Genomic DNA, 15,984 nt, shown 5'->3' with positions numbered 1-15,984 from the left:
ATGAAAAAAAGGAGAAAATGCATGTTCAGTTATTATCAGCCATAGTGCAAAACTGACGAGAACGTTTCTTCCATACTTACAATCCACTTCTCACCCACACAGACTGAGTGTAAAAATGAAGGTCCTCATTCAAAACAGAATTGATTGGTTCACTGAAGTGCAGCTCTCTGCCCTTGCAGCATTCCAGAGCAAACAGACTGATGGAGGGCTCAGCAAAAACCTGGGAGGGAAGAAAGAAAGCAAAGCTTAACTAGGAATAGTCTAACTTCAGTTGTTAAGTGTGTGATGTGTGCACATGGGCCCACTTCAGCTTAATTTCCACATGCTTCTGGGTTGGATCACGCTCCCTCAGCAGTAACATAAGGAAAAGGAAAATGCACGTCCACTGACAAAGCACACGGAGCTGAAACACCGGATTTATGGGTGTCTTTGTCAGCAAGGTGCCCCACTGACACAGGCCAGACACAGGGAGTCACTTCCAAGATGCAGAGTGATTCGGAGAAAATTCCAGGAACAAACTTGCCAACAAAGTGCCTCTGGTCACATCTGAAAAATCTCTTTTTGATCTGGTTTGTATTATGAGGGCCTTGGTTCCTTCTCCTAACTCCATTTTCTCACTGATGGAGAAGGTTACAGCAGTAGTTTTCAGGGCGATCTGTGGATTGCGTCTGAAGTAGTGAGGCAAATCACAAGCCTGTTGTCTATGGACTTCAATTAGCAGTGGTTCACTGAAAAGTCTTAGGGATCTACAGATTGAAAAAGGTTAAAAACATCAGAACTAAGAAGTTCTCCATGTTTTTAGAGGCATTCCCATTATTCTCCTGACAACCTTGAAGAAGCAGTGTAATCAGTAACCCCTTCAAGCTCATGCAGAACTGAAAGGTTTTTCACTCAATGTCCTTCTCCACAGTTGAGAGATTGCCTACGAAAGCAAATAAAAAGATCAGTTTGCACAAAAAATGTGGTGCAGCTGTAAGATGAGCAGAAAAGCACAAAGGGAACAGACTGAAATACATCAAGTCTGTGCCTTAGTACAAGGAACACTTGTACAGTCTTCCAGCATTGTTAACCTGAAACTGTAAGGGGAGTATCGTGACCAAAATCATAAGCATTGTAACTTATATCCTGATGCAGCTGGTAAAGGAAGAGGGAACAGGTCTGAGTAACTGCTTCAATCAGCAACCCCTTCCCAAGGAAGCCACTTTGCTCTTTGGAAACGTTACCTTGGGACTATGAGCCCAGGCAAAACGCAGGGTTTCTTCTTTAGTGAAGCCATGACCTCAGGTGGGACAAATGAAACAAAATCCTGAATTAAAGCTGACACAGGCACTGCATAATGAAGACAACTCCACTTTCATGCTTGAAGAGGCACATGTGTTGTAGTGCAGTGCCCCTGAAGAGCTCAGGGGTGATTCAGGACTTACCAATTTACTGGCACCGACTCAGTGCACTTGGTATGTATACGGTTGTTCAAATCCTGCCCCAGAAAAATTGCTTTCCTCTGCTAACCAGTGCAGGGACAATGTAAGCCATGCAACACTGCATGGACAGGGAGTTTGCTGACACATTTAAAAGCAGGGCCTGGGATCATCCACCCAGAAAGACTTTTAAAGCCCACTGCGCTCCTAAAAAACTAATGGCACAATACAGAAGGAGACTGAAACCCATAACGTGTTTGTGTTTCTATGTCAGTTCTTCCCACCTACCTTCTACTGGATGAGGTGACTCTAAAGGTTTACTCTAAAATGAGCCTAAAGGTCTTACTTACAAGACCTAGTGCAGGCTGCTTTGCTCAGGAAGACAGTATCATCACAAACAAGTTTGCAAATGCCTGCTCCCTCAGCACTGGTTTTCACTTGAGTGGAGACCAGAAGCCATGTCCAGAACAGGTCCAATTTTCACAAGTGCATTAGCAACTATGGGAAACACCATTTGACACCCTTATTGCTAGAAGTTGTTCCCAAAACCTAAAATTCATGTTGCTTTTGCAATATTCAATACGTTAAGAGACAAGGGATGCCGTACAAGATGAACAAGTCATCTGATCCAGCACATCCACTTGTACACCAAGAATCAGAACAGCAAATTGCTGGGGTCAGTTAAGTGACTTATAGCTCTTCTGTGGTGGAGGCTGTTTGAACTTACTAGATCTGAGCAAGCCCCATCTGGTTGCTAAGGCTCCCAAGCCTGTTAGTACACAGCAGACATTGCACCTATGACACACACACACAACCCATCATCAGGACACAGACCACCTTTCCAGGGGGACCTCAGGACTCCACTGACCTTGGCATGGATGTGAAGGACAGAATAAATAAAACATGCTGCTGCCTCAAGCGCTGAAGCTCTTGTATTTCCATAACCAAACACAGAGCAACGAGCCGATTACTCACTTTATATATACCGCTTTACACCAACAGCTGGCAGCAAAGACCTGGCCTGGCTTTCTTCTCTGATTCTGTTTTCACAGCTCCATGGAAACCACAAACAGCAAAACCCAGGGTTCTGAGGCTATGCAGTTACGTTTACTACAGAGGATCTTGCTCCCACCCTTCCTCCTATCCTGACAGGAAAAGGAGGAACAGGGCAACTGGGCAGAGAATACAACAGCTGCTTTAGGTGGACCCCAGTCCCCAGTTTTGGAAGGTGAGCTGAAGACATCTACATTTACCCACGACTGGCAAATTATTCCCATGTCTGGGTCAGGATTACCTTTGCTTCCTTCTGTAGTTATTTCAAGGAGAACACTAGAAATGCCGTCCTCTGGGGGAAGCTTGCCAACTGCAACAGTTGACAGAGCACTAAGGAATTACTTTACCTGATCTTTGTGCATTAAGGAACTGTCTTGCTTAAACCAGCACCAATTAAGTTTCAATAGGTTTTGCTTGCCCTGGTTTTGAATGCTAGTGTCCAGGGAGAAGCTTGAAGAGATTTAATACATTCAAGAGGCCAGTGATTAAGGAAGGCTGTATTTACATAGCACTTCAAGACATAAGCAGCATTGTAAACTGTTAAACACAGTGATACTCTTTACTTAGCAGGTGTGGTAGTCTATGGCTCATGCAGCACGCCATGCAATGAAAGAGGCACAGCTTGATTCTTTTCCTCCCCACCGTGTGATTTCAGAGGCTGAAAAGCAAGCCAAGGAAATCAATGTATTAAAAATCCCTTGCACAGCTCAACTCAGCTCAGACTTTCCCCCCCGTGACTTCTACCTTTTTTAACCAGAGAAGCCAGGCACCACTGGTGTTTCACAAGTCAGAATAGAATTTCATGTTTTGCCAGTTCAGAAACAGATGCAATGCAAGCCTCATTTGATATTAAACAAAGATCAGTGCAAGAGGAGCGTCCTTCAAATGCCTTTTGTTTGCAGTACAAGGCTTAAGTGCTTGACCCATGGTAAGGCAACAGCAGACACAAAGAAGCTCACCCAGAGATGCCAGAGTTGAGATCCAAGTGCATGGGTGAATGTGCACACAGGCTTATAATAAAAACAAGTAGAGTTTTAGCTATGGATAACATCAGGGTCATTTCTCATTATGAACTTTGTGCAAATTATTACTGAACAAGCTCTTTTGAGAAGGACTCGCCTCAAAACATTCTGCTCCTCATACCTTTTTTTGCAAGCTTAGATTTTGCAGATTTTGAAGGGAAAGCCTAATAAAGCCAAAGAAAGAAATCCATGGGGCCACACTACGGCATGACTGTAACCCAACCATTGCAAGGGTTATCACAGAATCAACTAGGTTGGAAAAGATCTTTAAGATCATTAAGTCCAACCGTTACCCCAGCACAGCCAAGACCACCACTGAACCGTGCCACTGAGGGCCTCATAGACACGGGTTTTGAACACTTGCAGGGATGGTGACTCCACACTGCCCTGGGCAGCCTGTTCCAATGCCTGAGCACCCTTGATGAAGAATGCTTCCCAATAACCAGTCTAAATCTCCCCTGGCACAGCTTGAGGCCATTTCTTGTTGTCCTATCGCTTGTCCCTTGGGAGCAGAGCACAGCCCCCTCCTGGCTCCATCCTCCTGTCAGGCAGTTGTAGAAAATCATAATGTCCTCACTAAGCCTTCTCTTCTCCAGACTGAACCCCGCAGGTCCCTCAGCCGTTCCCCATCACACTTGTGCTCCAGGCCCTGCACCAACTCTACTGCCCTTTTCTAGACCCACTCCAGCACTTCAATGTCTCTCTTGCAGTGAGGGGCCCAGAACTGAGCACAGGATTCGAGCTGCAGCCTCACCAGTGCCCAGTACAGGGGTATTATTACTTCCCTAGTCTGGCTAGCCACACTTCATGTCCCTGCTGCTCTGCAAACACCATTTGCCAGAGCCTTAATTGGAGGAGCCTCCACAGCTGTGTTACACCATCCCTGGAAAAACCTTTAGTCTTGGCTAACTCCTCATTTACAACTGCCTTTACTGAAGCTGCACTCGCCTGGCTACTCCCTTCAGTGTGGGAAGGACGCCTGGCTGAGGAAGAGGAACACTGTGCTGGATGACAGGAACACCCACAGTCCAGTCCCAGCTCCACAGAATGACTCATTGACTGGCCCTGGGAAACACGGATTCAATTTTGTATCTGATTTCATTACTTGCCTCACAGGAATGCTGGGGAGATTAGTTAACACCTGTATTTAACTAAGATAATCAATGCAGAAACACACAAACTATCACAGCAAGAATAAGGAATGCCTCAAAAGAAAAGATAAGAAAACAAACAAAAAGGAATTAAAGCCAAAGACGTTGTGCAACCTAAAACCCAGATCTCATTTTTGTTTTTAGAAACTGTAAGACTTAACTTCAGCCCTAAAGTTAGGCAACATTATAGAAGGAAAAGTAATTGCTCACTGCAACAGCCCTGGATGCTCTAGTCCACGTTAAGTCACACCAAGCATTACAGGCAGTTTGGCAAAATAACATGATTGAGACAAGGCAGCACTAGAGCTGAACTTCCCATTGAAAGAACATCCTATAAGGGTTTCTATCCCAAAAGATTAACCTCTTCAAGCAACAAACACTGGACAACAGCCCCCATAAGCAACCCTGGCCCTCTGAGTGGCGCGGCTGCCTTTACGCGTTCTCTTGCCACCAGGTGAGTGGCCCACACTTTCCCTTCCACGAATCCATGGCCACGCAGATGTTAAGTCCTTGCTGATGCAGGCAAGGAAACCTGCACCTCTGCAGAAAATGCAGCAACCCTTAACCTGGGCTTTGCTTTTGCCTGCCTGCAGAATTGTTATTAACAGTAAGAAGCAGCTTACATTCATTCCAGTGTTCCTCCTACCACTAATAAACACATGTGTAGCCATCTAATGGTAAGTGGGCTTCCAAAGTGTGTCACTACCTGCTCACGTAAAGACAGACATTCCTGTGACACTTCTTAGCATATTTTCCACACAAAATTGTATATGAATAAGACTGTTCTTTCAGAAGCATTCACCTTTTCAGAAGGGAAGGTGCCTTGTAACACAATGCTATTCAATATGCAATCTCGATTAATACATGGATATTACAACACTTTTTTCCCTCCCAGAACACCAAAAACACAGGACATTATTTTCTCATTATCAAGATACAAATATGCTTTGTTTCTTCTTTGTATCCTCTGATTAACCTACCGCTTTTCCTGAACACTCCCAGAAGGAGAAAATAGTCAATTTCTGAGAGAACTGGATCAGGAGGAGCAAAAATACAGGTAAGGCCTATTAAAGATTTAGCTGAAGTATTATACACCTCAGAGAATAAGCCAAGATGGAAAGAGGCTCCTAGGAATAAGGGAACACCTTTCCCACTCTCCTTACAAACCTGCCAAACTCTGCCAACAGAATCACACCCATGCCATGGAGTACTACAAGTATGTACCTTTAATTCCCAAATTCTCATTCCAAAATGCAGAGGCCAGAAATCCTGTGGCACCTGACAACATCCCAAAAGCTCCTCAAAACTGTAACAGATTTGAAGTGAAAACTCAGAAAGTTACACTGAAGGTACTGCTGCATGCAACAGAAAAAAAGAAAGCTGGATGTTCCTTTTAGTTACTGGAACAGAAAGGACATCTTGATTCAGAGTAACTCGTGTGGCCAAGCTGCACATCCCACATGTGTCAGTGGCCTGTGCTGACTGCTCCGTTTCACAGCTACTCTGGAGTCAGTCCCACACAAATCATCTGTACTCTTACATATACCCTGAAGAGGCCCAGAGTTGGGACTTCACTCAGCTGTACAGTATCAATGTAACACATCATTAGTTATCACTACAATCAGGCAAATTAGGAAGGGAATACCCAGATCCCAGGTCCCCATTTCCTCCAACAGATTTGTTCTCCTATCCCAAAGGACTGGCTGAAACAATCTACTTCTTAAAGATACAGCTGGACCACACCTACACCAGTCAACAGTCTTGGACCATCTTCAAAGGCTGGTAATGAGCAAGCCTTATGAGTCCTTTGTACTGCTAAAAGCGTATTTTGTTTCCCGTCTGCCAGTGCCACACATGGGTCTCTACTTGTAGTCAGCATCTGGGAAGCAGAAACCTCACACACTGAAGCAATACATGGCTCCCCCCCAGCATGAGAGTCCTTCCAACAGTCACACTTAACAGTAAATACATCTCACTTAAAGGAAAGCAGGAGACAATGCACATTCAGAGCTTGGTGTCAGGGTCAAACATTCTTCCTCTCACACATAAGCTACTGAGATACACACCTTGGGTCTGAGCTTGGGCTGGTATTTAAAACTCAATAATAAACCTGATGTCACAACTGAATTCAATAAAGCTGCACAACAATTCCACTTGGGAATATGTCTGCTGTTCTCTTGAATGAGCTAACAAAAATATCTTGTAATAAGAAGGGCTCTGTTCCAAGAACAGTGCACTGTGGACAATGCACAGAATGAACTACGGCTGTTTCTGACCACTGACGAAACTTAGGGCTGCGTGCTTAACATCACGTCTGTACTACACAACGGCTCGAGTGCTGTCCCAGGCTATCAGCACACACAATGCATAAGGAGCTGATGAGGGCGTTACTATTTGTGAAACAGGTGTAGTTCAATAGCGTTTTATGCTGTTGAGTACCTTGGTTTTGTAAAATACAAGGGCTATTTGCAAGAGAGAACTGAACTATGAGGTGCAAGGCATTTACAAAGTACAGGAAGATGTGTGTAAGCTTCCCACACTTGGCCTGCCAAACACACTTCTCCCAGAGCTTGGCCTTTGGTAAATCAAGGGCTGCCAGTAGCTTCTTACTACGCCAAACTGCATAGTAACTTCCCTGTGAGGTGACAGGCTGGGGGATTAGAATAAGACATACCACTTCATGTCAAAACTTCCCTCTGGTTTAACAGAGTCCAAAAGCCTAATGTGAAAAGGAGATCTTTAATCTGAAACCCAGGCTCTCAGCAGGTGGGAAGCTATAGCTTGAGTGAAGTCACCGTATCTATGTAACTTAGAGAGACCAGCTCTCAAAGCCCATGGCTTTTAGTGTTTGGTTTTGTTGTTGTGATGAATTGACCACAAGCCCCATTCCCTATCCCATTGTGCCAATGCTGTAAGAGAAGGTAGAGAGAACTGGGAGCAAAGTTAAGCCTGGGAAGAAGGGAGGGGTAGGAGGAAGGTGTTTTTAAGACTTCATCTTATTTCTCGTTACCCTGCTCTGATCTGATTCGTAATAAATGAATTTCTCACCAAGTCGAGTCTGTTTTGCTCATGATGGTAACCAGTGAGTGATCTCTCCCTGTCCTTATCTCAGCCCATGAACCTTTCATTGTATTTTCTCTCTCCTGTCCAGTTGAAAATGGGTAGTGATAGGGTGGCTTTGGTGGGCACCTGGCACCCAGCCAGAGTCAACTGACCACAAGAGCAGTCAGGAAAATGCCAACTAATACAACTTGGACAAAAGAGAGCAACTCTGAGCCTAGAACACCCAAAAGTATGTCCCTACAAGTGACCACGTACACGCATACATGAAGCCTGGCTTCTTCCCAGCCCCCAAAAAAGTAAGCCAAGAAACCAAACTTCAGGCTATTCCCTGAGTGAGAGTTTGTTTAGCACAAGCACTTGCTTCAGACATCTGACTAGGAAAACAGTTCCAACAGGTTACATTTTTTTTTTGCTATAAAGTCCTTACATATTGAATAGGCTTGAGGGATTTGATTGTAGCAGTCGGGCAGCCACAGGAACTGAGGTCAACGTAGAGGCCTTCTTCCAGCACACAGTGATTGTCAGTGGTTTCCCCTTGGTAATACAGGAGCCAACTGCAAGAATAATATAACAGAAGAGATCAGCTGCCCCAGCTGCTTATGAAGTTTCTTTCAAGATTTAATGTTTGCTAAGGAAATAAGGAATAAAAAAAATGTTTGTTCCTGTTAAGTTTAAAAGTAACATGACTTGAAATGCTACAGGACAAAGCAACCACAATAGGAAAAATCAGATCATGTGGTACAGAAATCTCAGTTCCCGAGTCAAACGATGCAAGTGGAATGCAGACACTTCTTCTGCACCAAGTTTTCAAAATCTGGAATAAATTCTAACTGGAGTAAAAACAAGAATTACAGTAACTGTGCAAACTTCCCACGGGGAAAGGAAAATGCACACTACCCAAAGCAATGAGAAGACAACAGTTACTGAGATGCACTGCAAGACAAAGGGTCTAATACATGATGGAATACGATGCGCATGTGTTATGCACTTACAGCTGTCTGAAACATAGTAATGGTTAAAAAATCCAGTTTTCCTATTACTTAAAATGGTGGCATGTAAAACAAGACTTACCATCCCCGAAGAACCTTAAAAGAACATGGTATGAATGATGTAAAATCAGAAACTTCTGCTGTGAAATCTATACATGCTCCTTGGAAATGTGTATTACTGAAAGCTTTGAGCTACAAGAACAAAACAAAACAAAACCAATGACTAGAAGGAAAACAAATGCATTATCATTAATGTAAACAGAGATAGCTGTGCTCTTAGAGAATCAATCATAAAATAGTTTGGATTGGAAGGGATCATCTAAGCCCAACCCCCCTGCAATAAGCAGGGATAATGAGAAGTACCCATTCAATTCACAAAGATACAATAAATAGAATGAATTCTCATTAAAAGCATCTTCTATGTTTCCACAGCTGCCTTATTTTGAGAAAGACAAAGTGTTTTATGATCTCTGGGCCCAGTACAGGATGCTTCCCAGTGATACTAAGGCAGACGGTATCAAACATAAGTTCAACTGCAGCAGGCGAGGGCCCAGAGAAAAAGAAGTCTAGGACTGAATGATGTTATGTTCCATCCAAAGTACCCCTGAACCGCAGTGCTCTTGCTACAGCTCAACAAGCTAGTGTTCAGAACAGGATGGGGAAGCGTTGGTCAAAAGATAAAGGGCCTTGAAATCTTCTGTGACTGCAGTGATCACAGACAGCTTCTCATTTAAGACTAGCAGGAGAATTTCTGCAGGAACTGGGTACAGCCTTCTAGATGCACTAGGAACTTCAAAAGTTAAGCTAAGCTGATTCTACATGCTGCAGTGAAGAACTTCAAACCACACTGAACCATACCCTGCTGGTTAAGATGTGACCAATGCAGCCTGAAACAGCAACAAGATTGAAAGCGTTGCAGTAAAAGAATAAAGGAAAACAAGGAAAAAAAAAATAGAATGATATAACTTATGATCTATTGCAAAGTTGCCTAGAATTCTGTACCCTTGGGCTGCCCCTGTGTAACTGAAGTGAATTTCACTTTAAAGCCTGAAGAAAGGTTGGAAAAGAATTAAAACTTTAACTGCATCAAAAGAACAGCCCATAGTCTGTAATGGAAGAAAAACACGATGGCTGTTGCAAGAGCTACTTCCCCCTTCACGCCCCAAACTGGCCTAGCTTCCTGCCAAAGAAATCAAACGCCTTCGCCAGTACACAGAGAGAAGGCCAAACACAAATATCGGCAAATGGTTTTATGGAAAAGCTCAGCCTGTGTTTTTAAAAGAAATAAACATGTTTCCTGTTAGAACAAGAAAGGCTTAACCTGGCCTTGCATGCTGTAACTGCAACTTAGAGAGCACAAATCACCTACAATATAATGAATAAAGTCTGGGTTTTCTGTAAATATAACTGCACTGCCATGTCAGAAAGCAGCTATTTAAGCTGTAATTACATAGTGTTTTCTGCCCACTTACCTCAAAACTCTATAAAGGTGTGTGTGCATATACATGCACACACGCATACCTTCTGTCTTCATAGGCCATGTGCTATGCAAGGCTTTTAAAAAGATCTATAACTCATTTTTATACAGAATATGTATAATTGTGAATGATGGTCTTACTTTTACAAAAGCTGGGGTGAAGCTCTGATTCCTCAGTGAAAACACTGCATTGTAAAAACATTTACATTGGAAAAGACACTTGAGATCTGTTCCAACTGTAAATCTAACAATGCCGAGTCCACACCTAAACCAAGTCCCTAAGCACCATGTTTACACATTTCCTAAACACGTCCAGGAAATCAGTCTCAGACTGCAGGTATCTCCACTTTGTCAGGATTTTACATTACTGTATAGGATCATAGAATCATAGAATTTTTAGGGTTGGAAAGGACCTTAAGATCATCAAGTTGCAACCCCCATGCCATGGGCAGAGACACCTCACACAAAACCATATCACCCAAGGCCTCGTCCAACCTGGTCTTGGACACTGCCAAGGATGGAACATTCACAGCTTCCCTGGGCAACCCATTCCAGTGCCTCACCACCCTAACAGGAAAGAATTTCCTCCTTATATCCAATCTAAACTTCCCCGTTTAAGTTTTAACCCGTTACCCCTTGCCCTATCACTACAGTCCCTAATGAAGAGTCCCTCCCCAGCATCCCTATAGGCCCCCTTCAGGTTTTGCTTCCTAAAAACTCAACAGACAGCATGTTAAATATAAATGCAACTTATCATAGCAATTACCCCTGCTTCCTCAATTATCTGTACAAGTCAGCTGCTATTGAAAGAGGCTTTGTTCTTACTGGGCAAAACCAAGTTTTAATAAATAAAATGAATGGCTTTATAGAATTGGTGATTTCAGGCATTCTTACATTGTACGTACTTTGTTTATATGGCAGGAGGAAAAGGTCAGGGAAGCTACCAAGAGATTTAAGAGAATTTAGTTGCTTTGAAAAGTGAAGTGCAAAAAGACACAATCTTGTACACCGCTACAACAGTTCCCTTAGCTCAGAACTATGTTTATTAAAGGTGGAAAAATGTATATCCTTCAAAATAACTAGTATGTGGCTTATACAAACGTCAAGCATTCGGATGCTTAAGGATTTGCCAGATCATACACACCCTGATTTGATTTTCCAACCTAAGAGACTTTTATTCTACTCTGAATGGAGAACTCGTCATATTTAGCCAAAAGACCGCCCTTTACCCATCCTATGCAATTAAATGTTTTCCCATTAAAACTTACTCAAAATAACTCCCCTCCTAAAAGAACTGTAGCAATACGAATGATGTTCCTCCTTCTCTAGCCTTGGGGCAGAACCCTGGGAAAACCAGGGTTGTGATAAATCAGAACAGTATTCTTTCCACATGGTGTTAAGACTGGTGTTAGAAGACACAAAAGACAAAACACTATCTAGTACATATCAGTATTTAAAGGTGATTGTGCATATACACACACAGAGTTGGCTTTTTGTGTCTTACTCATTACTGGAAATAAAGACTGTAAAGCACAATTTACTGAAACTTTAAAGGTTTGAATGTATCTTCAAGGTCTGCAAAACTGGACTAAAGCACTCAAAGAACAGTTTTTGGAAGAGCCTCAAAAAAACAGAATCCTTGAAGGTGGAAGAGAAAAATACCTTCAACTGTTTGGATCCCACCGGTCTCTGAGTTGATTACTTTACGTGGTATCATTTACCAAGGCCTTACTGGGAACACACTTGCAAGTCTTTGGATTTGGCCACAAACTGCCATATGAATAGGTCGGGCAGGAAGTAAGTGTTTAAGACTAAAATAATACCCTAATTATGTCTTCAGACAGGAAGCATTTCCTGTAGTCCTGGGTTAATCATAAAATTGTAGAGCTAGAATACTTGAAGAAAAAAGCAGGGTGCGGTCCACCTGCTAAGTAATACAATGCATGTATTTCCCATGCACTTACGGCTATTATACCTATCCAAGGCAGAAAGAGCAAAACTGCATTCACATGGCAAAACACTTAAGTTTTCTGTGAGATAATCACTGAGCTCTAAAGCCTCTTTTATCTGAAATGTCCTGTTTCTTGAAGAGAATTTGCCTAATCAAAAGCATGTCATAGACAGAGTAATACAACCACAGATCATCACCCAGGCTAGCAGCACACTCCAGGACAGAAAAAGAGAAACCAAACAACTAAAGCAGGAATGGAGGAGAGCTCTGTTGGGACAGAGTGTTGCAGGAGACACAGACCACACTTGGTGAGGAGCACAAACACTTAGAGCAGGTTTTTGTTTTAGAAAGGCATCACAAAGGTACATTACTGGAATCTAACCTTGTAAGGTAAGGACCAAAAGTGTAAAACCTCCAACTAACTTGTTCTTGAGACTAAAAGTGAATTATAGAGACTGTTTTCTTTTTGTAAGTTGTCACCAAAGTACACACCACTTGCAAGGAAATAGTCAGAACCTATCGTACAAGAGATTTATCACAGATTGATTATAACCAGGAAGCATGGAGTAAGTGGTGCTTATTCCTTAAGGAGTAGCTATACATACCTGAGAGACTATGAGAAGCAGAGTGACCAGCAAATGCGACTAAAACCCACAACTTCCCCTGTTGATGCATATGCAGGTATGAAGACTGCAGTTCAATTTTCTGCAGTTTATACTTCCTACTTCACTTCATACATGAACAAGACAGTGACAAGCAGATACAGTGCAAAATAATGGAAAGAAAATAAGCCACAGAGAAGGATAAATGCATGTGATAGTGAGTTACCAGGAACAGGAAGGAAAGAATAAAAAGAGATCCATCCAAAGTCACTCAAAACCTACTGAACTGCTTGTATTTTTGAGGACATAATACTAAAGGGTATGATTCAGAATACAGCAACAGCAGAATGTTAGCAAACTTAACTGTTATACATCTACCCGTTTCCTCCATCAGTGGTCTGCTGCATGAAAATGGTAATACTAAGATACCATTTGAAGTAATGAAGCAAGACATTCAAGATTACCTGTATTTAATTATTAACTATAGTTTAGTACTAGAGACTGTTATATAGCATCAACATACCAAATGTGGAGGCTCATTCATTCCAAGTGGTTCCTGCAATAATAAATATATACACACACATATAAATAAATCAAACTAATTGCTATTCATTTCCTAGAAGTCAAGTCATGCTCCTCAAATTTGTTGATTACCAAGTCAAGTACAGAGAAAAACAATTCCCAGGCTCTCAGCACAATTCTCCTCCCTGGTCTTGGCCACCAGCTGCCTGCAAACTCATGACTACCTGCCTGACTGTTCAGTGCCATTCACACAAAGAACTTGCATCAGCACTGATCAGTTCACGTAATGGGGATTAGAGTCCATGTCAATATCTCTGCATTTATTTTTGAGTCTATTTCTTCAAAAAAGACAGAATGAAAAACAACAGCAGACTGACAACTTCTTCAACATGTGCTCTTCAAAATAAGGTTAAATGTTCCTTCCTTGTTTTCAGTGTATTGTATCACTTATTATGTATTTATTATTGAGAATTGTCTTTGCTCTGCATCATGGTTTTGAAGTTCTGGCACTATTCTATTTGGGCAAGTTGTACTACCTTAGATTTAATAATGGATTAAAAAGATCTCCTGTCTTTATTTCCTATATGCATCACAAATATTGTAGCATAAATACTGAAAAGAAGTCAGACTTCTACTATACAACAACATGTGGGTCAGGTAAGTTTTCAAGTACTTTTATATCCATTGATAGTGGATATAAAGGCATTATAAATTACTATGTTTTAAGGCAAATCAAGTTTTTCAGGCCATGCTGTTCTTTCCATGAGTGAAGTCTGACAAATGGAACTTCTTCTTACAAAGTTTCCCTGATAATTCTTCTCAACAGAAAGAAAGATCCAGAGTATCCATTTCAGTTTCCATCCTGAACAGACACTTTGTCATTCACATACAAATTGTTTCCAAGTAAACAGACAAACTGATTAAACAGCACAGCAACATTATTGTACACTCTGAACTCCAAAGGTCTTAATTCTTTTAAGTTTCCCCCTTAACAAGTTCCAGTAACTCACCAACTTAATAGGTCGAATCGACATGATGATTTTACTAGATGCTCCCCAGTCAAAGAAACATTTGTATTTTCCTTTCTCCAGCACATATTGTTCTCCACAGAAGTATTTCTGCTGATATGCAATCCACCTGGAGAATGAGACAAAAATTAAACTGAAAACGTAGAAAACGTAGTTTGGTGAAATTACTAACAAGTTAAATGGAACTATTGTCTTTGGAGTTTCCTTGGCAAGTGCATCTGACAGACAATGCAATACTAATCCCAAAGAGAAGCATGTAACTATCTCACACTTGATTTTCTACTTTTACTTTGCAAACACTACTTTGACACAGTTACTGGCTGGGCTTAAACCATGACACCCACTATTGTTACTTGTCCTAGAGTCTGAATCTTTCATAGTGCCACTTAACGGTTGCTGATCCCTACAGTCATCATCATTAGGGTAGGTATGACAATCTTAATACTGCACTTTTAACATTACTATTAAAGTCTGGAATTTCCACCCATGACTCCACAGTGCTCTTTTCCCATAATGTATTTTATGTTTTAGCACTTGATACCATTCTGTACTACTTCCTTGCCTATAAGAGCCTACTCCATCCTTCCTAAAGAGTTTGTAGCTCCTCTGCTTATCCTTCCTGTGGATTTCTTCAGAATCTGCTCTATCAGAGCTGTTAGTTCATCCCAAGCATTCCAGTTCCCCATTCTAATTTTTAGGCTTCTAGCTCCTCTAAGTTTTGCCCTTGCCCCACCAGTTAGTACTGCCTATCTCCGTCTATATACCACTGCAGGTGGTATAATTTATCTCCCTTATTTACTGCAATTGTGGTGTTTATTTTCCTCCTGGACTTCACATATGCACACAAAAAGTCAGCCAAGTCCACCCTGTAGGCTGTATCATCTTGAACCAGGTACTCTACCACACGTGTTCCTTCAATCCCCTGCTTTATAGTTCTCTGAAAAGTATTTTATTTTTAGTGCCAGCAGCCTGACTTCACTACAAATAAGGCATAGATCATCCTTTAAGTATATGTCCCAAAAGGTATCCCAGTTATTAACATACCTAAAATCCCTTTTCTGTATTACTACCAAAACTCCTCTATCATGAAACTACAGTGTGTGAGAAACTACAGTGTGTGAGACATCACAACCTTTCTGTAGTAACAAGAATGCCTGGATCCAAACGAAGGTGTAGGCATGAGATTTAGACAAAACCTAAGATTATTATTTTTTTTCTTCCATTCACCAAGGAAAGGGAAAGAAACATTGCTCTCCCTTTGATGTTTACCACCTGCACCACATGAAACGTATTTCTGAACCCAAACACAACTGTGCACAAAAATACTTAATAGCTCAATCCATGTATTTGAGCAGACTTACACTCCACTTCTCACAAGAATTGACCTTGTCTCTGAACCAAATCCAGCCTTCTCCAAATCAGGGATTTCTTCATTGACGATATCTAATGCTTTCCCGTCTTCATCATCAGACTGAAAAAGTGCCACTGATGACTCTATGAAATCCTAAGAGGCAGAACAGCAGTTAAAAGACAGGCTGTCATAGCTCAGTGACACTTCACAACACAAAACATTTTGGAAAAGAGTTGTTGCCTGAAAAACAGCATTCTATAAAGCAGTGAGGGGAATTAGGTCCCTTGTGGGGATATTTAGGGGATATTCTGGCATTGAAGTGTCTAGCTGGAAGCCTGATATGGCCTTTAGTGGTTT

The 15,984-nt window shown here is 41.8% G+C and overlaps 1 protein-coding gene across 1 annotated transcript in view; it reads right to left on the bottom strand.

The window, feature by feature from the left end:
* The window catches only part of CRYBG3 (crystallin beta-gamma domain containing 3), an 89,346-nt gene that overhangs the window by 9,042 nt on the left and 64,320 nt on the right, over positions 1–15,984 (bottom strand). The window contains exons 13-18 of the mRNA XM_061365334.1: positions 15,638–15,780; positions 14,259–14,385; positions 13,250–13,282; positions 8,779–8,888; positions 8,135–8,261; positions 81–220 (exon numbers count right to left, since the gene is read on the bottom strand). Coding sequence (XP_061221318.1) covers positions 81–220; positions 8,135–8,261; positions 8,779–8,888; positions 13,250–13,282; positions 14,259–14,385; positions 15,638–15,780 — 680 coding nt within the window. The remainder of the gene's footprint in view (positions 1–80; positions 221–8,134; positions 8,262–8,778; positions 8,889–13,249; positions 13,283–14,258; positions 14,386–15,637; positions 15,781–15,984) is intronic.

The sequence above is a fragment of the Neopsephotus bourkii genome, unplaced genomic scaffold, assembly GCF_033783945.1.
Source record: "Neopsephotus bourkii isolate Nb327-2 ecotype Australia unplaced genomic scaffold, CSIRO-AGI_Nbou_v1 NB_1287, whole genome shotgun sequence".
Lineage (NCBI taxonomy): Eukaryota > Metazoa > Chordata > Aves > Psittaciformes > Psittacidae > Neopsephotus > Neopsephotus bourkii.
This window is presented reverse-complemented; position numbering and strand designations above follow the sequence as displayed.